Here is a 24,998-nt window from a genome sequence, read left to right as displayed (position 1 = left end):
ATGATGATGAGCCATATCAGTCAGCCATAAACTTTGGGTTTGCGGATGGAATCCCCCGAGAAGGGTTAGAATGGCAGTTCCTGCTCCTTCGGAAGTACCAAATAAATGATTATTTGAATCGGGGTTTTGAGCATAAAGATTCCATAAACTTTGAAGATTGAAGATTGTGATATTTAAATATATATAAAGAAAAAAATAAAAAAATAAATTAATTTAATAAAGAAAGATATTTTTAGAATTTGAATGTATAATATATATATTATATCTTATGTGAGTATGTATATATAAATGATGAGAAAAAGTGAAGTGTGTGAAACTCACGTATATAAATAATGAGAAAATTAAAAAAATGTGGAGCCCAGTGTAGTATAAATATAAAAATAAGGAAAAAATAGAATATGTGGGGTCCACTGCATGGAAGTGGTGTACGAGACTTCACCTCAAAACACCTATTTTTTAAAATAGTTTTGCATCCACCCTATTTTTGAAATATGTTTCAAATTTTACATTATTTTTAAAAAAAATCCTCTATGAAGTGATCTTCTCAATTGCAAGTGGGTGGACGTGTTTTTCATTGGCGAATTTTTAAAAAGTGAGTCATTTTTTATTTGATCTCATCCATTCAAATCACCAATCTCTTCAAACGTACTGTTGAGAAAAGACAAGTCCATGCCATTGATGATGTATTGCACGTTATTAGAGGCCTATATAAACAAACAAACCAAACCCCAAACCTCATACTAAACTGAAAAAAAAAAAAGGGTAACAAGAAACCTCATGCTGTGTTCGTCCCCTTCCCAAGTCAAAGCCACATAACTCCAATGCTAAACCTTGCAAAACTCTTTCACCACAAAGGCTTCCACATAACGTTTGTCAACACAGAATACAACCATAGATGTCTCCTTAGAACTCGAGGTCCCAACTCTTTGGATGGCTTGCCTGACTTTCACTTCAGAGCCATTCCCGATGGACTCCCATCGTGCGATAGTAAGGCTACCCAAGGACGAAATATTCCTTCACTCTTCTATTCCACCTCCCGCAATTGCTTAGCCCCACTCTGCAGTGTCATTTCGGAGATCAACTCGAGTGGTGGCGTTATTCCACCGGTCTCGTGCATTGTTGGCGATGGGCTCATGACTTTCACCGTGTTTGCTGCCCGTCAATTTGGGATTCCCATTGCTACGTTTTGGACTGCTAGTGCTTGTGGGTGCCTTGGATATATGCAGTATGCAAAACTTGTTGAACATGGCTTGCTGCCTTTTAAAGGTATATCAAACAAGACTCCATTTTCCCAATGTCATTTACTAACAACTCCTTCTCTCTGCTAATCATATGGTCTTTTAAGTCTATAAACATTTCTTTTACCTCAAAAATATCTTGTTTTCTTGATCTAATTTCTACCATTTTGTTTTAACCAAGACTAGTTATGAAATTTAAAAGTTTTTAAAAGAACTTTTTTACTTAAAGGATGAAAACAATGACAAGAAAAGGAAAGAAAATAGGAAACACTAAATTTTCAAAAAACAAAAACCAAATGGAGCCAAAACTTTTTTTTTCTTTTCTATTAAAGTATTGATATTCACATTGAAATTGCTCCCATTCATCATCTCAAACTTTTGGATCAATCCGTTAACATGGACATAGTATTCGTATTAAAGCAGGTTTTCCAGCAGTATAGCCTCTGTAATGTTGCTTATTATAGTTTCAGGTTTTGAGTGATTCAACCTATTCTTTTCTTTCTTTTCAATAATTAATTTGTAGCAGCTTCGAAATTTTGTTTGGGATAGAGATATATTCACGTAATAGTTGAGAATATATATTATTAATCTTACACTTCGAGTATGGTAAAGTTACCGACAAAATGTTGTTGGAAATTAAATTTGAAATAAATTTTTTGTGTAGAACTCAATTTGGCATTTACTGAAAGTACATCATACATTAAATTAATACAGTTTAGATTATATTATAAAATATCAAAATATCCATAAATTTTGTAGTTTGTGTAGGAAAATGTCTCTAAACTTTCAAAAATGGTTTAGAATATGCTTGCCTATGAAAATTATTAAGTTTTGTTTCAAAAAAATACTACTAAATGGTTGAAAAGTTTTATAAATTACTCTTAAACTTAAAAAAAAAAATACTTTTATTAATCCAAATTTGACACCAACTTTTTCAACCACCAAAATAAAAATCCAAATTTGAAGGGTAGAGTTATTTTTTACCAGCAAGTTGGTATAAGATTTAGAAGAAAAAATTCAATTGACTTTTGGTTTCCTATGGTTTTTCTTTGTAGATGATAACTTCATGACAAATGGAGATTTAGAAACAACAATTGAATGGATCCCACCAGTGCAAAAAGAAATTAGTTTGAAATATATCCCAAGCTCCATTAGAACAACCGACAAAAACAACCCAGTACTCAACTTTTTCATCCAACAATTTGAAATACTCCCCAAAGCCAATGTAATAATAATGAACACATTTGATTCTTTAGAACACCAAGTTTTGGAAGCACTTTCCTCAAGGCTCCCTCCCATTTACCCAATTGGTCCAATCAACTTATTAGTTGCTGAGTCAATCCAAGATGCGAAACTCAAGGACATCGGTTTAGATCTATGGGACGTGCAATCAGAATGCATGAAATGGCTTGATTCACAACAACCCAACTCAGTAGTTTACGTCAGCTTTGGAAGTGTAAATGTGATGTCCCCTCAACACTTGGTTGAATTTGCGTGGGGACTTGCCAACAGTGAGAAGCCATTCTTGTGGATCGTAAGGCCTAATCTAGTGGGAGGAGAGACAATATCGTTGCCGGCGGAGTTTGCAGCGGAGACGGAAGGAAGAGGAATGTTTGTGAAGTGGTGCAATCAAGAAGAGGTTTTGAAGCATCCTTCGGTTGGAGGGTTTTTGACGCACAGTGGATGGAACTCGACGATGGAGAGTATTGTGGGAGGAGTGGCGATGTTATCGTGGCCGTGCTTTGCAGAACAACCTATGAACAGTTATTATTGTAAGACAGAGTGGGGGAATGGGTTGGAGATTGGGAGTGATGTGAAGAGGGAGGAAGTGGAGAAGCTTGTGAGAGTTTTGATGGGAGATGGAGAAAAGGGTGAAGACATCAGAAGAAATGCGAGAGAGTGGAAGACAAAGGCTGAAGAGGCTTGTAAGTTTGGTGGGTCATCATCTACAAATTTGGATCGACTCATTTCTGAAATGCTTATAGAGATTAATTCCCATGCAAAAGTAAGTTTCTAAATCCCTATTGTTTGTATTTTACAATGATGTGATGAGCTAATTGTCACTAAAACTCTACATTTAGCAGTTGTTGAATCACATATGCAAATGTTCTTAAGTGGTGTGGAGCCTAAAACTTTGTTTTTCATATATGCATATTTATATGTAGACATAATTATATGCATATATCCATCTCTGTTTGATTCTATATGAATTGGATTCAATTCATATGAATTTAATATTTGAAACTTATTCAAATATATATCTTAATTTGGGTATCTATAATTAAATTTATGGTGGAGTACTACGTTATATTTTATATTAATTTTATTATAATAAAAATCTCTTAAATAATTTTAACAATTCAAATTACTCTTTATTACTATCCTTGGCGAGCTTAACAAGAGAACTTTATGGATGTTAAGATTAGATGTGTTAATAATTAATTAAAAATTTTAATTAAATTAAACGAAACTCATCAACTATCACTAAAGATCGATAGCTACACTCTTCATATTGTAGATATGTTTCTATGTTCGTGGAAATGACCAATAAACAGTGCATTGACCATTTAAACATTGCTTATAACTACATGTTGTATAGGTCAAAAGTATCGTTTTACATATGTAATGACATCTAACTTCTTAAGTATCATTTATTTGCTCAAAAATTATGGAAAAATGTGGAAGTTTTAACAAATTAGAAAAGCAACATTCATGTGGCCGCCCTATGTGCAAACACACTTGCCTTCTTGTTAAAAAGGACACGAAAAATTATATCAAATTATATCCTCTTCAATCTGGTGTTCGTATCATTATGAAAGATTTGGTTGGAAAGAAATAATAGAATCTTCAAGAAAAAAGAAATTTTCGAAATTTGGAAAGATATCAAAGCGCTCATGAACCATTAGACAAGTAGATCCCCACTCTTTAAAGAGAGTATCCTAGTAGCACTATTGCACTTAATATCTCTACTTTTGTATAATTGTTTGATGTTGGGTGTCTCTTGGGCTTCCCTCTAGCCCTTGTTCGTTTTCTTTTTTGCTTCTTGTACTTTCTTAATTATATTAATAAAGCATGAATGATAAGAGTGCTAAAGAGGTATCTACTTAGTGGAGATATCCTCTTCCACCTGTTGACCCATCTCATAGTAAAAAAAAAAAGTATATAAACTAATCCCTCTCGGGCCAGTGAAAAGTTGAGGTCTCATTATTCAAGATTCAAAATCAACTTTTAATTCTTTTTAAGTTTTTCTTAACATTACCTCCATATCCTTAGGATCCCTCTCATACAGATGTGATACTGGTTTATTCATGTCCCCTCCGAAACTCGAGGTATTATACAACTCATATACTTTAATTCTTCTAAGTTCAAAATGGTGTAAATATCTTCTTGTATAGTTGTGTTCTCGGCTCCCTACTAGGATAAATTTCGAAAATGATAAGCTTGAAAAGTCTCTACTGAAGTGATTGCTCTTATTCATACAAACCAAAACATTTTTATCATAATCGGGAGTTCACAACTCATTTAGGATTAAGATCAAATCATCCACGATCATCCTAATGCAATATTGGTTTCTTCAAAGAAAAATCAATTATTACATTTTCGATCTTGTATAAACTCTTCATACGAAAATGAATAAAACAATTATAAAAACGTTTTGCCAAATTAAGGGACCAATACCATATTCGTTAATGAATAAATAAAAAATCCCCAAGTGAAGATTACAATTAATGATGACATATAATGACTAATTATTTAAAAAAATATTTATATATTTTCATATGATTATTACCAAAAACGTTTTGAACTATTTGTAAAATTTTAATTATAAATTAGTAGAGTATTACAGGGTTAAAATTGTCTCAAAAAAACCAAAAATATAATTGTAGAATAATAATTAAATTTCAAAACATTTGTAAAAATAGACTAATTCTATAAATGTTTAAATGTTTAGAATACCAAGAGATTGATAGAACATAGTTGAGAGGGCTCCATCTCCCAAGTCCTATTTATAAGTTATAACCATTACACAACACGACCTAAATACCAACAGCACTCCTTACCAATATCACATAGAACATGATGATAATACAATGACTAATTGATACTCAAGCAAAACTCGCATAATCTTTAAACAAAATTTTTTTCATATACTCTTTCTTCTCTGCATATGATCATATTCTTTCAAAGAGGTTCTCCTATTACGCATCTTGTGTCTCTCTCGCTAATAATAACAAATAACATAACATTGGACAACCCTTCTTTAAAGCAAAAGACATGTTATAATAATTTAAACTACCCTATCAATTGTTACATTTTTCTAAAATCTTCTCATGGGGTTGGATGAAATTTACGCCCTGCCCTCGCGACGTTTGCACTTCACGGTTATCATCAAGCATCCCTACTCGTTCATTTTAAGTAGCAAAGGCAAAGCACAAAGCTACACTCAGCTCAGGCTCCAACTATATGAAATATTCTTCTTTGTAGGATACAGCAGTGTGAACAAACGTGCTTATTCACCGGCGGCCTCTTCTACCTCTGCTATTTCCACCCCTACCTCTGCTATTTCCACCTCTGCTGTTTCCACCTCTGCTGTTTCCACCTCGGCCTCTTCCAGGTCTCATTTGACCTCGAGAACCTGATTTATTGGCATGTGGACCTGAAAATTCATTGCTCCTCCAATTCTTCTTACGTGGGCCTTCATCGTCGTCGTCTTCCTTATACCTGGCTGAGCTTCTTGGCTTAAAGGAGATCTCTCGTGACCCTCCTGGTCCTGATTTAACTTCGTTTAGAATTCCAGAATCTTGCTTGTTGTCTCCAATAGCAGCAATCTTCTCCTCCATAGTGAGTCTGTCCTCCTTAGCAAGTGATACACGGTTCCAGAACGCCTCGGCATGCCGTTCATCCTTGACCTCATACAATCTACAAAATGACATCAATTAAATTATCATACCATTTGGGGGTCCAAATTTTACACCTTTATAGTAATTACAATTACCACTATACTTTAGGGATACTTATTGTAATTTGCCCAAATAATTATTATGAGTTAAAATACTCACTTCGGAACTCGTGCTCTCTTATGTTTATCGTTGCTGGGTTCATCTTCAGAATCTAATTCAACTGAGGCATCAGAATTACTCAAGTTTTCATCACTGTCCTCCAAGACAGGTTGAAAATGCTCTTCCATCAAAGATGGCTGCTTTGTAGAAGCCATTGGATGCAGCGCAAGATACTCTTGTGAAAGCTCATCGATCTCAAAGTTCTGTAGCATAGCATAATCCAACATTAGATCAACAAAGAGCTACAACATGATCTAACACAAACCAAAAGTGAATGCCCAATGTAAGAAGTCTCTTTCTTAACATTTGTTTTGTTAAGAAACGTCTGCAAACATCCCCATTTCAGAGTAGACATTTGCATATGTAATTTGATATTTGGTTATGGTCTCTTGTAGATGATAAGATGAAACCCTGATTTTTTTTCCCTCATTTTTCTTTACAAAAGTTGTTGAGATGGGCAAATAAGTAACAGAAACGTAGAGAACAAAATGGAAAAGGAGCATCTGCAAATCCAGTGTACCTCATTTTTAAACATATTCGTAAAACGTTCATCTTGAAAGATTTCGCTACTGAGCGCTTTCTTCTTCTTTGATGCCTTCTTGGTCTTATTGACATCTTCTTCCTTCTTTTCCGTTTCAGCTTCTTCCTCTTCAAGGATTTGATTTGCAAGGCGCCTGTTGACTTTGGGTAATTTCCTTTTCACCTGGAAAAAAAAAGTTAAAAATTAATATATATACACACAAATGGAAAACTAAATAAGGATGGCATGAAACAAAAAGCAATGACGTCGATAATAACAGTTGTGTTGTCTGTTCATATGTTGTAGTTCTTTTAGGTGAGGAGTCATGCTCTTTCTAGAATAAGTTTTGCAATAGAATTTGAAGTCTTGGACACAGCTCTACTACTCATGACGATCACCGGGAGAAGACTATGGTTAATTATGAGAAAATTTTCACAATTATTGATCTAAATTTTGATTACCTTTTAGGGACGACTACAAGGTGAATATTGCAGTATAACTCTCCCAAGTCCCAAGTGTTTCTTGACTGAGTAAATACAATGCTAGATTGTTGTGCATTAAAGGCAGTCAGTAAATTCTTTTTGTGATTTTTTTAATAACTTTTATTGATAAAAAAAAAAGAATACACGAAAATACAAAAAACCAACACCACAAAAATGGGAGCTCCCTCCACAAGAAGGAACTCCAACTCTTTCGTAATTACTATTTGTTTCTTTATTAACACCAATTGCAAGATCTATTTGCAAAATTTTCTTAGTAAATTAAAATTTCCTAAAAGGAAAAAAACTAATAATAATGAAAACCTAAGGTAAGTGAGACAGAGAATTGTACACATGAGGTCCAAATGAAATTTAGAAGCAGCATTCACAAAATGTGTGGCAAGACATACAAGAATATTAAACAACTGATCAGGAACTTGGGTAACCAAATAATAAATATCATAAAGTTTTGGGGAAAAAAAGTAACTTACCGTAATTCGGTTCGCACGCTCCTCATCTAGTTTCTCCTTTTTCCTTTGTTCTATGTAAGCATCATATGCAAAAGGATCCACCAGCGCTTTAGCCTGCAAAATAACGTGCATACCATAACAAAAAGTAACTAGCTCAGCGCTTTGAAAATTCTCAAATCAACACAATTTATTTGTTTCTAATGGTACCGTAAATTGGTTATCCACCCACTTACCAATACAGCTAAACACACAACACCTAAAATTTACACAGGCTATTCTACAAACAGAACACTAAAATTACCTTTTTATACAGGCGATAATCAATAAAGAAGCCATGAAGGTAAGCTCTTAGCAGATTTGTTCCAATCAGGTTTGTCAAATTTAGCCTCCCAAGTTCTTCTTTCGTTACGAACTTGAAATCATCATAGATTGTTGGCTGTGCATTCTCCTCCAATTCCTCCTACATTAAGAGAGAGGAATTGTTGGTATTACAAATCAAAGATACCATACAAAAGAAGACAAAAGAGAATAATGTTCAAAAGCTCACCGTCAAATTCTCCAAATAAGAGCACCACTTTGGTGCAGGTCCCAGCGCAGGCAGAAAGTAAGAAGGTATTTGACTTGAATTCAAAGCTAGTAACATCAATCCACTGTCTTTGAATACACATGTATCATTTATTGGTCCAAGTGTGGGCTCGATACTGGTCATTCCTTCTCCCTAAAACATAATATTTTTTATGATTGAAGGAGGATTTCAGAAGTTTTACCCACCAAAGTAAAAACACACAATTTTCTATTAATAAAAAAATAATAAGAACTGAACCATGAAGTTCTATAATTGAAAAGTTAAAATAAATAATTAACAAATCAATATAATACTCAGCGCCTAAATAAATCAATATAATCCTCAGCACATGTAATGCTGATTACTCTCCAAGCTAGAGCACAATAATATCCCCATTCCATTTAAGCATAGACTTAAATTGTACAAATTCTAATTGAAAAAACATCATACCCTAGGGTAAAAACGTACCAATGACAAGAAACTTATCAAACACCAACCAGCAAGAATCTGAGCTTCTTGGTTTGAACTGATCAGCCTAAAAGCTTTTAGAGATGATATTGGGCAACAATGAGTTTGAAATGATATTTTGGTGGATATATTGTGTTAATTTCTTGGGTGTCAAGGGATAAGTGTCACTTCTATCAGAATTCTTTTTTATAACTTCATAATTTGAACACAATTTTCACAGAGGAATTAGAAGAACTAGCTTGAAAATTCTATACAGACTCCACTTTCTGTGCCAACCCAAGGATAGAACCTTTTTTTAATGCAATGACAATGATTTGAGGACAAAATTGGGAAAATATCAGTTGGAGTTTTTCTCAATGTAAAGGGGATTTGTATGAAGGTATTATATAAATTACGAATTGTGTTGTGAATGAAGATGCTGTAAGAAGGGTATGCCATTGAGAGGGATGATGACCACAGCTAGAGTTTACGATTAATGATGACTAAGGTTATGACCTGAAATTTTAGGAGAAACATTTTTCCATTATTTTCAACAAAAGATTACACTTTCTATACAACATTAAAGGAGGCTGAAAAGGTAAACTACTCCAATTAACCCTAAACTTGAGGGATAAAAGAACGAGTGAAGTATGATAGACCTAACTTCCCTAAAAGCTTTTTATAATAATGCCTCAACTTTGAGGCTCAAATTCAACAAATATTAATCATCAAATTATTATAAAAAGTTAATGTAGATTGTCCCTTCTGAGTTAAAATCTTTTAAATGATGCAAAGTTGAAAGAGATATTGATGATGTGAAATGAGAGTTTACACCTAATCCAATGCATGTTGCTCAAAAAGGTTGTCTTAAATTGACTGTAAAAACAGAGGCAATGGAGAGATATCTTACGGTATCTGGGTCCCAAATTCTAACAACGTGCTTGTCAGTGGTAATCATTTTTGGTTTTTCAGAATTAAGAGTGCTATGCCACTTAATGTCCAGAATTGGACTGTCGTACCTGCAAGATGATCATATTATTTTAATCAGTATACGATGGTTAAGTCCTAAATCTAATAAGAGAAAGTAAACTCACATGTGGTCTTTAATTCGAATAGGATCTGATGAACGTAAATCATAGATCAAAACCTGCATGTGATGTGATAAAATAAATTATGTCAAAATATAATTTTCTTCTTTAACAAGATATGGACACCTGGAAGAGTCACTTTAGGAGATGAAGCTTTACCTTCCCTGAGCTACTGCCAACAGCCATTTGGAATCCACCAATATCATCAAATGCTAATGCAGTGACCTCCTATATGAAAAAAATATAATATTCATTAAATTATTGATTAAACATTTTACTATGCGAGAGATCTGGTTGAAAGCTTGAGAGTTGAAGTTTTTGCCAAAATTGCAGAAGACAAAAAATTTTGAAGCCCTAACCTTTGACTCAATCTATCCAAAAGACTAACAAGTAGTTGCAAAAGATTCAACCAGGAGACTTACCTGATCCTTATCTCCTGCAGGAGCAACAGCATCAATTCTACCGATTGAAGATAACTTTGTTCTGGTGTCGAAACATTCTACAGCTCCATCAACTCCTCCACAAGCAATGATCCCATGAAGTTTGCTGCAATTGTTGAGCATATTTTTAACTTTGATAAAGAAAATGAAACTACTTAAATCACTACTCAATAAATAAATTGCAATTGTTGAGCATGTTTTAACTTGGATAAAGCAAATGAAACTACTTCAATCACTACTCAATAAATATATAAATAAATAACAGACCAATTCAATTAATATGAAAATAGTATGCTCATAAGAATGATATTAACTAACCTTCGAGAAACCACATTTATTGCTGGTGATTCGGTATTAAGAGGTGGAAGAAACCGTCCCTACAAAGAAACAATCGGTTATTTCTAAACTTGTTTGCAAGAAAGAATATCATAAGTGACTTAGAAACTATTAAGTATCACATAATAATATTCTTGGAAAACAAAGAAGTCTATCAAATATATTCACAAAGACATTGCATATGGCACATTAACCCGTCTTTATACATAACGTGCAAACACAAAAAAGACTATTTGAGTCCTTTTGATGGGCTGGCCCTTATATACTATTTAACCCTTATAAAGAAAGGGTTTTCAAATAGTTTTTTTTTTAGAGAAGCAACAACTTTCATTGAGAGAAAAATGAAGGAATACATGGACATATAAAAAAAACAAGCCCAACGAGACCCACTAAGGAAATGAGATCCAATTAAGGTTAATGTTTTCGAGTGAGTAGTTAAAAAAACTTTGAAACTGAAGCCCAAAGGGACATGAAATCTCATCAAAAACCAAACCTCACAAGGGTCCCTATCCTTCCCTCTTAAAACTCTATCATTTCTCTCCCCCAAAACATCTTACATAATAGCGCACACCCTGACAAGCCATAAAGAGTGGCCTTTATATCTGAAAGGGGGCTGGAGGAGGAACTAGGTAAAATAGTGCCTATAGAGTAATTGCAAAAGTCTTCGAAACCAAAGCCAAAAGAGAAACATGAAACATCATCAATGTTCCTGAAACATTCCATCAAATTCTTCTATCAGGCTTCCTAATAAAATGAATCTAGAAAGTCCAACAAAGTCCAATCTGCATTCAAAAATATTTATTTACAAAAAGACAAACAGGAAAACAAAAGAATATAAAAACCTGTTGCAAACTAATTCTGTACAAATCTGGAGAGGATGCAGCACAAAGCAAATCAGCAGACCAGTAATCAAATTCAATATTCCTCCCCATCCTGTTGATGCCATAGATAAAAAGATTTGAGTTTAGTCATTCATAAGAACTACAGCAAGGTTAATATGTAATTACATCAAGAATTGACTTTCTTTGTATAAAAAAGAAACTATTTTTATTGAAAATAAATTTAACAAAAGGGAAGAAATCCCAAAACTATATAAGCAACCTTATAACAACACAAGGGAGGAGGTAGTGCTATTAACCATAAGAAAGTAACCTTGGTATCCGTAAACTGTGATGTTTTCCATATTTAGCATGAAGAACAATAGAACGATCAGCACACATAAATGCTAGCTTCGAGTAGTCATCATCCAGTATCTATATTAGGAAAAATAACACATTAAACCCAGTTAATATAACAAAATTTTAACAAAAAAACAATCCAAAGTAGCTAGGCCTCATCAAATACTAAGACTGTCTTCCATCCCCACCTTCAGATCCACTCCGAACAGGGGGTGGAATATGAGTGAAAAAGATATGGATAATTGGATAATATTTAACTAATTTCAATCATAAAGAAAATAAACATTCAATTATATTTCCTTGAATGGCAATGAGCATGGAAGAACTAAGGGACAAAAAATTAATTGTTTTTGGGTGGCCCTCTTATTTTGTTCATTCGTTAAAGCCTAAACACGTCTGTCTTCTCTGATTCATTGTCCTAGACTATAAAAATTGACATTATGGCATATCAGAGTCATTATATTCCATAATGATCGTGTCATTCAAAATGAAAATGATAAAAAGTCCCTTACTTATTAAGAAGAACAGGTTTCCTTTTGTTCTAGTTCTCAATGAATATTTAACCAGTTCCATGCTACTTCAAAGAATAGACTATATCAAACACCTTCACAACCCAACCCAGAGCTGCACAACACAAAATTTACCTGGAAGTCAATTATCTCAGAATCAAAGTGCCTTTTGAACTTCAACGACAATTCCCTCAACTCATATACTTTAACTTGTGGTGGATAGATACCTATTTACAACCATATATAAGCAACAATAGATGATAGCAAAATCGGTAGTTCTTATGAATTTTCTTACTGAACATTGATACCAATTTATGCTTGCTTAAAATCACCTGATGCTATTAGAAACTCTCCGTCGGGGGTTGCTTTTATTTTACTTGTTGCGATGTCAAACCTCAAATCCTGGACTAAGTCCACCCTTGATGTATAATCTAAAACATAAACAAATGAAATCATAAACAACAATATATGATAGAAAGAACAAAAATAATTTATTGCCCTCACAGGAGACCAATGCTGCAGAAGAACGCCGGGGAAAGGCTTCATAAAGAAATTATTAGTAAGGCCTCAGAAAATAATGCAGAAAAACATGTTACTTGCTACACATATTATAAGCAGAGTACTACTCGTATAAGGAAACCAAGGAACCAGCACAGAAATCAGATCAATTCAGAAGACACAAATCATTATAGAGCATAATCAATCCACCATGCTAGAAAACAGGTTGGACAAACATAGATGTTACAACATAAGGCCAAGATAAACAGTACACCTATTTGGTTCATCCTCAATCACGCTTCAAGGAAACAAAGGAAAACCTTGCTTACCATTATAATAAAGAATTACATTTTCGATTTTCCAAGTAATCTACTGAAAGAGAAAAAATCATACACAAACTGCATACCTTGGCACATTGTAATGGACATAGAAAAGATTGTTTAACAGAACAATGTAAACGACAAGAGTGAAGAGAGAAACGATTAAGATTCAAATAAAAAACAAACAACATTTTTAGAACACCTCAACTAAAGAAACATCAATAATATTGAGTTTCCCACAATTCAAATTATCGAACATAGCCTAAAAAAAAAGGAAATCGCAAGTTAGAAGTTAGAAAAAAACACGCACCTTTGTCTTTGCGAAGAGCACGCAGCTTTTTAGGATTGAGCCAACTAGCAACAGACCGTTGTTCGGAAGCAACGGTGTACAATTTCACCCCATTAATGGAGGTAGACTTGAGGTTGCCTCCTTCGTAGGCCATTGGAGAATTGTAGGAGACAAACAGAGAAAGTACTGAAAAATCAAAACCTAGGAAAACGGGTTAGGGGGTGAACCACTATTTCTGTTTCTGAGAAAGGAAAAAATAACAACTCGGGTTGCTCTTGGAGGTAATAGAGTGTGAGAGAGGGCGGCAATGAGTTCGTCGGGAGGTCGAGACTGTGACAGTGGAGGGTTCAGCTTCCGGCGGCAGGCGATGAAACGGCGTCCGGCAGAAGCGGCAAGGGGCGGCGGTGTAAAGCGGGATGGGGCGCAGTGGTGGTAATCGGAAGCAGGTGGTGAAAGAGCGCGAAGTAGTTAATATTAATAGGGTTTGGAAGAGAAAGCAATTCTAATTCTTTAGAAAATAAACCATTCTAATCAAATTCCATTCATATATCAATACTAATTCAACCAAATTGTGAAGGTAATTTGATTGTTTTTCTTTATGGTGAAACTATAATGGCAATGGTAAGTATTTCAGTAAATGTGTCGAGATAAGTCAAAAGTTTCACGTTATAGTTATTGTTATCTTTATCTTTGAACGGATAGAAAAAACAAATGTGTCAATATTCATAGTTTTTACTAAAAGAGTAACAATGATGGTAAGCATAAAACAAAAATAATGAGTAATGAAACAATAAAACCATAACTATCTTACACAATTAGGTTGATTACTCTTTGCTCGTCAATGAATTATGACTTTTGTTAACATATTTGGACATTGATGCATAACATGAGTAAACAACGACACTAAACTTTAATAACTCATGGGCCACTTTTTAAATTACTATTAATTCCTAAAAGAGTAACAACAATAGTAAGCATAATAGTAAATATAGCATTAAGATGTAATTTTTTTAGATATCAACTTTTCACTTGTCAATTAAATTTTGATTTTTTTTACCGAATTGGAGAGTAAACAAGCTCAATTTTTAAATTGTCATTAATTTTTTTTTATTTTACTGAATAAACATGGTCTAAATTTTAAAAAGTGAGCAATAAATATTTCTACATATAATACTTTAAATTTCATTTTTTAAATTTTCGCTAAGTAAATGTTCCATTACCTTTTTAGTACACTTAGCAACATTAAAAAAAATCAATTTTGTTTTGAATAAAAACACAATTTTGATATATGGAATTGAAATTCATGTCTATTTAGGTCAAAGTTTCAAAAGTTACATTTTAGTCTTCGAAGTTTACAAAATAGTTTTAAATAGTTCATGAACTTAAATAGATCGATAATTGACGAATGGAAAAGTTAGTCATCCAATAACTACAAGGAAAGTTAACAGTTAAGCACCATATGTTAGGGGTTACCTAAGTGTAGAAGAAGAAGAAGAAAAAGAAAAAGGCTTCTTGAATCAGTATCCTCCTCCCTGAGATCTTTCTCTTCCACAAGATTTTATTTGTTATGACTCTAGCAACAATTTGATTTATGAAAACATTCCTTGAAACGAAGTATACGGAACGGGTGTTCAAAAAATTCAATTTTCAATTCATGTAAACCATTCATTTTTTGTCAACTCATATCATAATTACACCAAATCTTCAAGGTTGCTTACACTTATTCTGTAAAACCCTAGTTGTGAATTTATTCTTCCTCTTCTTCAATTTGCTTATTTTATCCCTCTCAACATTATGTATCGTTCGTTGTCTCTCCTCTCCGACTCACCTTTCACAACTCTCATCTCTCTCGCATGTCTGTTCTTTTTCTCTTTCTGCATCTTTTCTTTATTGCCTCCATTTTTTTATTTCTAACTTTCGCTTCATGTTGTTGCAAATCTCTAAGTGTCGTTGGATTGCAAGTCCAAGAACATTGACTAAAAATGAGAGAATTTCCCAAAATACTTTACTGTTTTTGTCTACTGATTGTTACCTTTTTGCATCTTCACTTCAGAAGTATATATAAATGAATGGAGTTTGATTGAAATCTTGTGGCATTGGCTTAAGAAAGTTGTCACACCTTACCTAATATTGATAACTTGTGGCATTGGCTTAAGTTGTCAAAACTTACCTAAGATCGATAACGAATCACATATATTATCACATACACTAAAATATAAATCTCTTCAATTATCAAATTTTCAAATAGAGAATAATTATTTTGTTGTCAAGTCTTATACAAACTTTATATGTAAGATACGTTCACTTGCATGTCTACGCATGATGAATTTAGATTAAAAAAAAAAGGTTTTAACTATTACAAAGTGATTTGTGTTCGTAGTGCCACCGAGATAAGAGACTCAATCTTGTTCACACACCATAGACTCTTAGCTAGTTATTGAGATTTTTATCACTAGGCCAACTCATTGTTACGTAAGATAAAAAGCAATTCAAAATAAAATAACACATCTTATTTTATTAAAATCAACAAATAGTTTATTTACAAAAACAACAAATTTTATGGCATTAATCGGCTCAACACAGTGTGGTCTTAAGTCGTTAAAATAGATCTTTCTAACTAAGTGATACGATGTCATCTCAACACGTTTCTTAGTATCATGTGTCTATGTCCTTCACTTACCTCGCCCTTTATGGTATCAAAGTTAGACTCTAACAATGATAAGTCTAAGTATAGTTCATTGTGTTATGTTGTGTATAGTTTCACTCATGTCTTCTCTTAATTTAAATTTCATATTTTAGATTATATCAATCACATTGTTGATGTCCGTTTTTCTGCACGATTACCCTTTTAAACATATATGTTGGTTGTGATATGGTATGGCTACCGTTACTAAAACCATTATAATTATAATGATTGAATAACTTAAGCCAACTTAATGGTTACATGAATAAAATTATAGCTGAATCATAATTCATAATCTCAATGTATTAGTTGTAAGCATATTATTTGTATACAAATACTTAATTTCAAATCAAAGTTTTCATACAGATTAGAAGCATGCAATCCCTGTTTCCAAATTTGGAATATTGTTTAGCTGGCTGCATAAACAACATACCATTTGAAGCCAATTTAATTATAATCAATTATAGAATGTAAAAAAAGAAATAAATTATGAAACATATATGAAAGGAAGAATACTAAAAGCATAAAATAATTTTTAAAAAAGAGAAAAAAAAAACTTAATCCAAGTCTGTTTGAGATTGCCCTTATATACCATCAAAATTATTCCTACAATAATCTAGCTGTTTTGAAAAAGATGAACTTAAGAGGTTCTTCCATTGGCTTCATCACAAACCTCTCATGGCTACTGCCTTTCTACCTTCTCCTTTTGGTTCCATTTGCAGCAGCCAAAACCCATCATTATAACTTTGAGGTAAGTTTGTTCTTTTAAACGTCGTTTTTCAAATAGTATAATTACGTTATAAATCATGAGGTGATGATTTGAATCTCGACATTATTCTTATTCGTTCTTTCTCTCTCATTGGGTTAAAATCTATTTAATTGCAAAGTTATATTTTGGATTGGGAATTTTGTGTTATGGAATAGGTGAAGTTATCACCATTCACCAAGCTTTGCAGCTCCAAGAAAATTTTGACAGTGAATGGAGAGTTTCCAGGGCCAACATTGGAAGCTCATAGAGGAGATAAAATCATTGTCTATGTGATTAACCACACAAAATATAATATCACTTTTCATTGGTTCGATCTCTTTTCCCCTTACTCTCTTTTACATGTAAATAACAATCCTATCCATAGCTATGATAAACTAGCTCCATTAATCTATCATCATCAATCCGAGTATGGATGAGTTAGATCCAACAAGACACTAATTATTACCGTATTCAAATTAGCTTATCGATAGTGTGTGATCTTAATCCTATGCTTTTACTATCTTGAACAAGAAAGAAAAGAAAGAAAACATAGATTGAATTATCATTTAGGTCCTTCTACTTACGAAATCAATGCAAGAAGATTGAATATAAATATCATAGAATGGAAATGGAATGAAAATGTAGGCATGGTGTAAGACAAATCAGAAATCCATGGCATGATGGTCCAGAATACATAACACAGTGCCCAATTCAAGCGGGAAAAAGCTTCACTTACCAAATTCAACTTACCACTGAAGAAGGAACCATGTGGTGGCATGCTCATAGTGGCTGGGCTCGGGCCACTGCCCATGGCCTTCTCATTGTTCGTCCACGCCCATCAGCTTCATATCCCTTTCCTAAACCATACGCACAGATCCCTATTGTAATTGGTATATCTCTCTCTACTTCTTTTCATTTTTCTTAACTTTCAATACTTTATTTTTGTTCACTCTTTTCTCTCTTACGAGTTGTTTGGAAGAAAGAGTATGAAATCATGAAGTTTAGGGAGTAGTAAATAAACTTATGAATTCTATAGAGCATTAAATTGATATTTTTTAGTGGTGGAACACAAAAACTCTTTCTATTCCACTGTTCCTTTCGTTCAAATACATCTTCAATTTTTATTATTTAAAAACAACAATTATGGCATTTTCTTTGAAAACAAAATATTACATTGTATTGCATATCAATACTTTAAACTGTGTTTGTAAAAAAGAATGGATTTTTAAATGAATGAATTTAATTTATTTTAGGTGAGTGGTGGAAGGAAGATGTAATGGAAATACCAAAGAATGCAAATAGAAGTGGTGGAGAACCATTACTTTCAAATGCATACACTATCAATGGCCAACCAGGATATCTTTATCCATGTTCTAAACAAGGTATATAAAATTTCTTTAATTAAAATTCTATAAAATTAATTCTTCAATTTCTTTAAAAATTAATAATAAATATCTTACCTTCTTTTAAAATAATAATAACAACCAACTTACCTCATTTGAAATCAACCTAAGCATTTGAGTTTATACTGTTTGAGAAAACTCATTTTCATTATATTCTTTGTCAAAACAAGCTTTTCAAGAATCAAAACAATGTTAAAAGAAAAACAGTATATCCAAATTCCTAACGTATGCATGTTTTCTTATTTCCCTCATGAAATATATATAATCATACCTATATATTCTTACAGAAACATTTGAGTTCACAATGGAGCAGGGAAAAACCTATCTTCTCCGAATCGTCAGCGCGGTTATGGACGAAGAACTCTTTTTCGGAATCGCAAAGCACAAAATGACATTAGTTGGGAAAGATGGAATCTACACGAAACAATTTAAAACAGATTATATTATGATTACACCAGGCCAATCAATGGACATACTAATCACTGCTAATCAATCCCCAGGAATGTATATTATGGCTACAAGATCCTACTCGAGTGCTTTTGGTGCTGGCTTTGATAACACCACAGCCACAGCCATTCTTAAGTACTCAACAATAACATCACCAAATCCCCCAAATCCCTTTTTTCCACACTTACCTCCCTATGATAGAACCGAAGCAGCAACGGATTTCACCAAACGTCTACGAAGCTTGACGACAGTAGATGTTTCTTTAGAAGTTGATACTCGTTTGTTTTTCACTTTATCTGTTAACCTAATGGATTGCTCTAACGAAGATAAGCCTTGTGCTGGGCCATTTGGGAAGAGATTTGCTGCAAGCATCAACAATGTGAGCTTTGTGACACCATCAGTTTCTTTACTTGAAGCTTACCACAACAAAATTGGTGGCGTGTTTACGACAGATTTCCCCGGAAACCCACCAAGAAAATTCAACTATACCGGCGAGAATCTACCGGAAAAGTTGTTGCCTACTTCTTTTGGGACTAAGGTAATGGTTTTGGAGTATAATGCTAGTGTGGAGCTGATTTTGCAGGGTACTAATGTGCTTGCAAGTGATAATCATCCTGTTCATTTGCATGGCTATAGCTTTTACGTTGTAGGATGGGGATTTGGGAACTTTGACCCGAAAACTGATCCGAAACGGTATAATCTCGTCGACCCACCAGAGGAGACGACAGTTGGAGTTCCTAAAAATGGCTGGGTTGCTATCAGATTCAAGGCAAATAACCCAGGTTTGTTTTTGAAGCCCAACTCAGTCTACATGTTTTCGTGGGGTTTTCAGTTTTCTCAGTAAAAAGATTTTTGAGTTCTTACTTAAATTTTAAAACCAAAATCAAGAGTTTTTTTTAAGCTTCAAAACTTGTCCTTGTTTCTTAAAACATTGATGGGAAGTATTAGAAATCGTCGAAGGTTCAAAACTTGTCCATTTTGTTGTTATCTACATTATATCAGTTTTTTCCAAATCGAAGTCTAAGTTTTGAAAACTAAAAAGTAAGTGCCTGGATGGTTGAAACTCCTACATTGTACTAATTAATATAGAAGCAAACGAGTACCTACCTATCTTATTAGTGAAAAGAATAATACTTATGAAAATTAGATAATTAAATTTATATCGATTTGGTTTCAAGTATACTAAAACGTCGTTCCAAACATACACAGTAAAGAACGTTGAATATGTTAATGCGTATTTTGATAGGAATGTGGTTGATGCATTGCCATATAGAGCGTCACCAAGTATGGGGCATGACCATGGTGTTCTTAGTGAAAGATGGACTTGCTCCTCATCAACAAATTCTCCATTCTCCACATGATTTGCCTTCATGCTAGCTACAATTACCTTCAATTCTTGGGTTTTATATATCAATCTTCCTTATAATTATTACATTATTGGGTTTTATCATAAATGTATAAAATAAATTGTTATTTTATATTATATTTTAATTAATTTTGTCTAACTCAATCCAATAAACAAAACCCAAAGTTACTTGCCATGAAACTTGAACCATTTATAGTAGATAGATAAGGTTCGGTGTCTTACAGTAATAACACTGCATGGATACAATCTACTTTGTAAATGTTAGAAACAATGTACGGTTTATGTAGAGACATGAATAGAAATATCTTATACAATGAGTTTGACATATTAAATCATTCCATTGATAATATACATTTGACAGGATACTTAAGAGTACTCCACCAATATGGCAGAATGCCTCATATTATTGTTTAAATAGTACGTCTCTTACCAATAGCTCAAGAGAAAACAATGCCATGAAAACTTTAGCCAACTAAAGAAAAAGCTTCCCAAGGGCCCAAGACCCACAAACCCAACACACACCATTCACATTCAGTACTACACTGAAATTAATAATACTAATTTGAAACAAAGTGAAGATTTAAATCTAAGTAAACAACTGAATTAATAAATAAATGATATGGATGGAGGTTGGGAAAGGGAAAGATAAAAGAAAGATAGAGCAGTGGCGGTGTACGTAATGAGCTTAGTCAATGGGCATTATCATTGGGACACAATATCTGACACGCACCAACCTCAATCCTCCTGCCCATTACCAGATATCACATTTTCACATTCTCACATTCTCACATTTCCATTTTCATATCTATAAAAGGCCCATTATTCATATTCCAAAATTTTCAAAGTTTTATATATATTCAAATAATGATACCATTCAACCATCTCAAACTAATTGAGATAGATAACACATTTTGGATACTGATCTTGTTTTATGCTTGTCCACCCAACTACTGAGTTCAACCTTGACCAAGCATGGAATCGATTATCCTTTTTACCTAGTTGGTTATGATACAAAACCTTAAATCAAATTTCTATACAAATACATCATATTATAACTTCAGATGAGATAAACTTGAGTCCAATTACTTTCAACCCTTTTTTATCTTTTACACTTTTTTAATCTCTACTTAGTCAATAAAAGTATGTGGTAAACACCACAATAATTAGGTTGTATTATTTTCTTCTTCAAACAAGTTATGGGTGTATTACGTGAGCTTATCTAATCTGTTCAAAATTTTGCCTCAACAACAATAATTTTATCTAATAACAACACTCTCAAAACTAAGCTTTATAGTGTGTTAGGACATGATTTTAAATATATAGAAAAGTATTAGGAAAATTGCATCAAATGATAAGAATATTTTTTAAAAAAAAATAGCTCATGACACCAATTTTTTGTATATTGAGAATATGAAAAGATTAATGAAATCAGACGATAATGACTATTAGAAAATCATCACTTTTTTAAGTTTACTACTTTTGCAAATATAAATTTGTATTTGGTCTCAACTTTATTAAATATTAATTTAAATTACGTGTTAATTCATGATTGGTTGAAAATTAATTCTCTATCAACACATGTCATATATATATATATGTGTATATATATAGAAATTAAACCAATGGGTTTTCTTCCTTTTAAGCAAATGACTCACCTTCTTTTATCCTTAATTATACTCTTGTGCAACCCAATTGGTTTGCCTAAATATTTTTAGAATAAACTCTCCTAAGTTAGGTTTTTTCTTAACTTTACAAAGTATATTGTTGTTGAAGTATATGTTCCAATTAGGAGGATGATGAGTTCCATGAAATGCATGAATTGGTTCAAGTGGAAGAATATTAGATATCAATAGATACAACTAGACTACAACAAAAGCATGGCCTCATTTCAATATCAAAGTGAAAACATTATTTCATGCTCTCTTTAATCTAAGTGATTTTCTCATTGTTACACAATAGAAAACATTTAATGAGAGAAAAAACTGAGTGAAACTCATACAATATAATTCACTAAAATATGATGATTATCCATTTTTAATATATTCTTATGGACAGTATAAACACACTATATGTAAACAATATATCAATAAAAACACATGCACTCAAATGCCACATTGGAATAATAGATCATATATATGGAGTGTACTTGAATGCTATATATAATGAAACACCTTAATAAAGATTGAGAGCAAGGGGTAAAAAGAGAGAAAGAGAGAGGAGAAACTTGTGATAAAAGCAAAGGTAACACTCATGAACATAAGTGTGAAAGAGTTGAAGCCAAGTTGTTGAAAGGAAGGTGGGGAATATTGTTAAGTTATTAGGTGAGCAGCAAATGATAGCTTTTTAAAGAGAAATTTATTGGATGTGTTTTGATATATCATGAATGTGTGTGGGGTCTTTCGAACAATAATATATGTACATTTCATAATTTTCATTCAATGCTTTGGATTTAAATTAATTTCATTCACTTTACAATGAAGAATATCTTACCCTTCTTATGAATCATATTTCTTTTGTATATATTCTACTCCAAGCAATAATCTACATAAAATAATGCTACTTTTTAATGAAGTCAAGTTAGACCGGTATAAGCAACAAACTCAAAATCAATTGGCTACATGAGAAGTTGAGTAGCTATTCTATCTTTTATAAATTTACCTCATGTTTTGAACAAAAGATTCTCGAGAGAGTTTTAATAACGTGGAAGGTGAAGATTTTCAAACTTCAACAAACACGGTAAATAAACAATAGTGTATCTTAACCAAATTAAACTATGCATAAATATATTATCACTATCGTATATGGTTGGTGTTATTGGATCGATTCAACGAGGTAAGTCGAGTTCAAGAGACTAAAAAGATTGAAGGTCTATGAACATAGGTTGCTTAAAAATTCGATGAGAACTTAGAATGGGCTCAAAGAACCTACTAGAAAAGGCTTAGAGGACGATCCGGAGACCTATCTTAGAGGACTCATGAGTGGCTTAGAGAGAATTTCAAAGGATCCATGAAGAAAATTAAAAAGGGTTCAGAGGACTTATTTAGAACGCTTAGAGTAAGTCAGAGATCAAAACCTATAAAAGAGCTCAGAGCTAGCTTACAACTCATAAAGGATCTATGAGAAGCTTAGAGGTAACTTGGAAAAACTTATTGGTATAGCTTTAAAAGACCCTTGAAAAGAGTTTATTGGTAGCAACTCAAAGAACGACTCATAAAAGGGAGCTTAGAGGTAGCTCAAAACCAATGGACAACGACTTATAAGGAGCCTCAATGTTGTACCCATGATCGATCTAGGATTACATGGAGAACCTTATGGTTCTATACCGTGGAAAATGATTGAAATCATTAACTTTCGAGATGATTAATGGAACTTTTAACCTATATTCATTTGCTAAAAATATTTACCGTCCTAATAAGTTCTTATAGTATCCATACAAAAGAGTTATAAAAATGATTTTTTTTTTTTTACCTCATGGTTTAAAAGTAGTTTTAGGACTTTTTTTTTTTCAAATGTCAACCTCTCAAAAATTGATTATATAATATTTTTCTATCAACCTCTTGAAAATTGATTATAAAATAATATATCTAACACAGAAACTGTTTTATGACATAGTTCTTTTTTCTTTTTGTAAGATAATTTTGAAATAACTTTTCAGGATAAAAAGCAGTTGAAAACAAAACAATACTTTATTCTTCTTTATATTATCTTTTTAAAACCTATTGTTCAATTCCAATTCTTAGTTTTTTAATTTGTTATGAAACATTGATTTGTGTTATTTTTTAATAGAAAAATAATTTTGAAAGCAACAACATGAAAGATATTTTTATATAAAATATATATCTACCTATAGCATAGTATTAAAAAATATATATTATAGTAAAGTCAGTATCCAATAATTAATTATGAAAGAGAAAGGAATAGAGAAGGATTTGCTATATAACTCCAAAAATACTTAATTTATAATAAAGTTTTGAATGGAAGAGAAGGTTAATCTTGACATTTTAGTTGTGGACACAAAGCATAAAATGGCATAAGTTTGCATATATATAAATGTTAGAATATTGATATAATCACTAAATAATTTGATTAGAGAAAAATAAAAAAAAATTGTTTTGATAGGAAAGATGGGGGACCAATAGGAAAATAAATTTATAATTGTGAATAGGAAAGATTTTGGAATTTTAGGGAACTTTACAAAGAATAAAAAGTCTTTATTTACAAAATATGAAATTCATAAAAAATTGAAAAATAATTATCTTTAAAACATGAAAATAACAAAATTTCAAACTTCCCAATTATTTACATTTTCTCGTGTAAAAAATAAATAACTCGACTAATATATAATATATATTGTAATCATCCAAATTTTGAATTTTTTCTCATGTATTAAATAAAATAATTAATTGTAAAATTACTTCATAATCTAAAGTTAAAATTAGATTTGTTTAAATATGAATTTTCTCCGATAATTTCTATAGTTTGAAAGAAGTTAGAACTAGTGAGTTCTAATATGGTTTCTTAAAAGCTTCGTAAATAATTTTTCTTTAGTAAATAATTATTAGGATTTTATTCAACCATAAAAATTATTCGAGATGTTTTATTAAATTATAGGTACTAAATTTTAACTAATAATATTATAGACTAAATTCTAACTTTCTCCGAACTATAAATACCAAATTTATAATACAATTTTTTTTTATCATAATTTCATACATTTTACAAAACTACCAATTTTAGTTACTTTTGCAAACAATAATTAAGTGTATATAATATGACATTTATAAATAATATAACAAAATCTATTCGTGATAGACTCTATCACCAATAGAGTTTTACTAGTGATATATGGTGGTCTATCACTTACGTACCCATATTACTAGAATGATTTATCACTTATTTGACTTGAAAAACTAA

The 24,998-nt window shown here is 32.3% G+C and overlaps 3 protein-coding genes across 3 annotated transcripts; 2 read left to right on the top strand and 1 right to left on the bottom strand.

Annotated features, from left to right (window-relative positions):
* Positions 1-720: 720 nt before the first annotated feature.
* LOC101222782 (7-deoxyloganetin glucosyltransferase) lies at positions 721-3,512 on the top strand. Its single transcript, XM_011660471.2, has 2 exons — positions 721-1,266; positions 2,294-3,512. Exons 1-2 carry the CDS (start codon positions 822-824, stop codon positions 3,253-3,255), a joined length of 1,407 nt encoding a protein of 468 aa, XP_011658773.1. The 5' UTR covers positions 721-821; the 3' UTR covers positions 3,256-3,512.
* A 1,701-nt stretch (positions 3,513-5,213) lies between these two features.
* LOC101222544 (nucleolar protein 10) lies at positions 5,214-13,910 on the bottom strand. Its single transcript, XM_004136999.3, has 16 exons — positions 13,459-13,910; positions 12,663-12,761; positions 12,466-12,557; positions 11,796-11,896; positions 11,486-11,576; positions 10,626-10,684; positions 10,290-10,413; positions 10,027-10,095; positions 9,874-9,926; positions 9,690-9,798; positions 8,315-8,485; positions 8,069-8,227; positions 7,789-7,881; positions 6,819-7,001; positions 6,299-6,501; positions 5,214-6,158 (listed from the first exon to the last, which is right to left on the bottom strand). Exons 1-16 carry the CDS (start codon positions 13,589-13,591, stop codon positions 5,753-5,755), a joined length of 2,145 nt encoding a protein of 714 aa, XP_004137047.1. The 5' UTR covers positions 13,592-13,910; the 3' UTR covers positions 5,214-5,752.
* Positions 13,911-16,754: 2,844 nt separating this feature from the next.
* LOC101222305 (laccase-14) lies at positions 16,755-20,176 on the top strand. Its single transcript, XM_004136998.2, has 6 exons — positions 16,755-16,871; positions 17,045-17,196; positions 17,514-17,758; positions 18,122-18,250; positions 18,559-19,500; positions 19,965-20,176. The coding sequence occupies exons 1-6, from the start codon at positions 16,755-16,757 to the stop codon at positions 20,093-20,095; spliced, it is 1,716 nt and encodes a 571-aa protein (XP_004137046.1). The 3' UTR covers positions 20,096-20,176.
* The last annotated feature ends 4,822 nt before the right edge of the window (positions 20,177-24,998 follow it).

This window comes from Cucumis sativus, chromosome 7 (genome assembly GCF_000004075.3).
Source record: "Cucumis sativus cultivar 9930 chromosome 7, Cucumber_9930_V3, whole genome shotgun sequence".
In the NCBI taxonomy this organism is placed as follows: Eukaryota; Viridiplantae; Streptophyta; class Magnoliopsida; order Cucurbitales; family Cucurbitaceae; genus Cucumis; species Cucumis sativus.
Note: the sequence above shows the minus strand (reverse complement) of the source record. Positions and strands in the feature narration are given on the sequence as shown.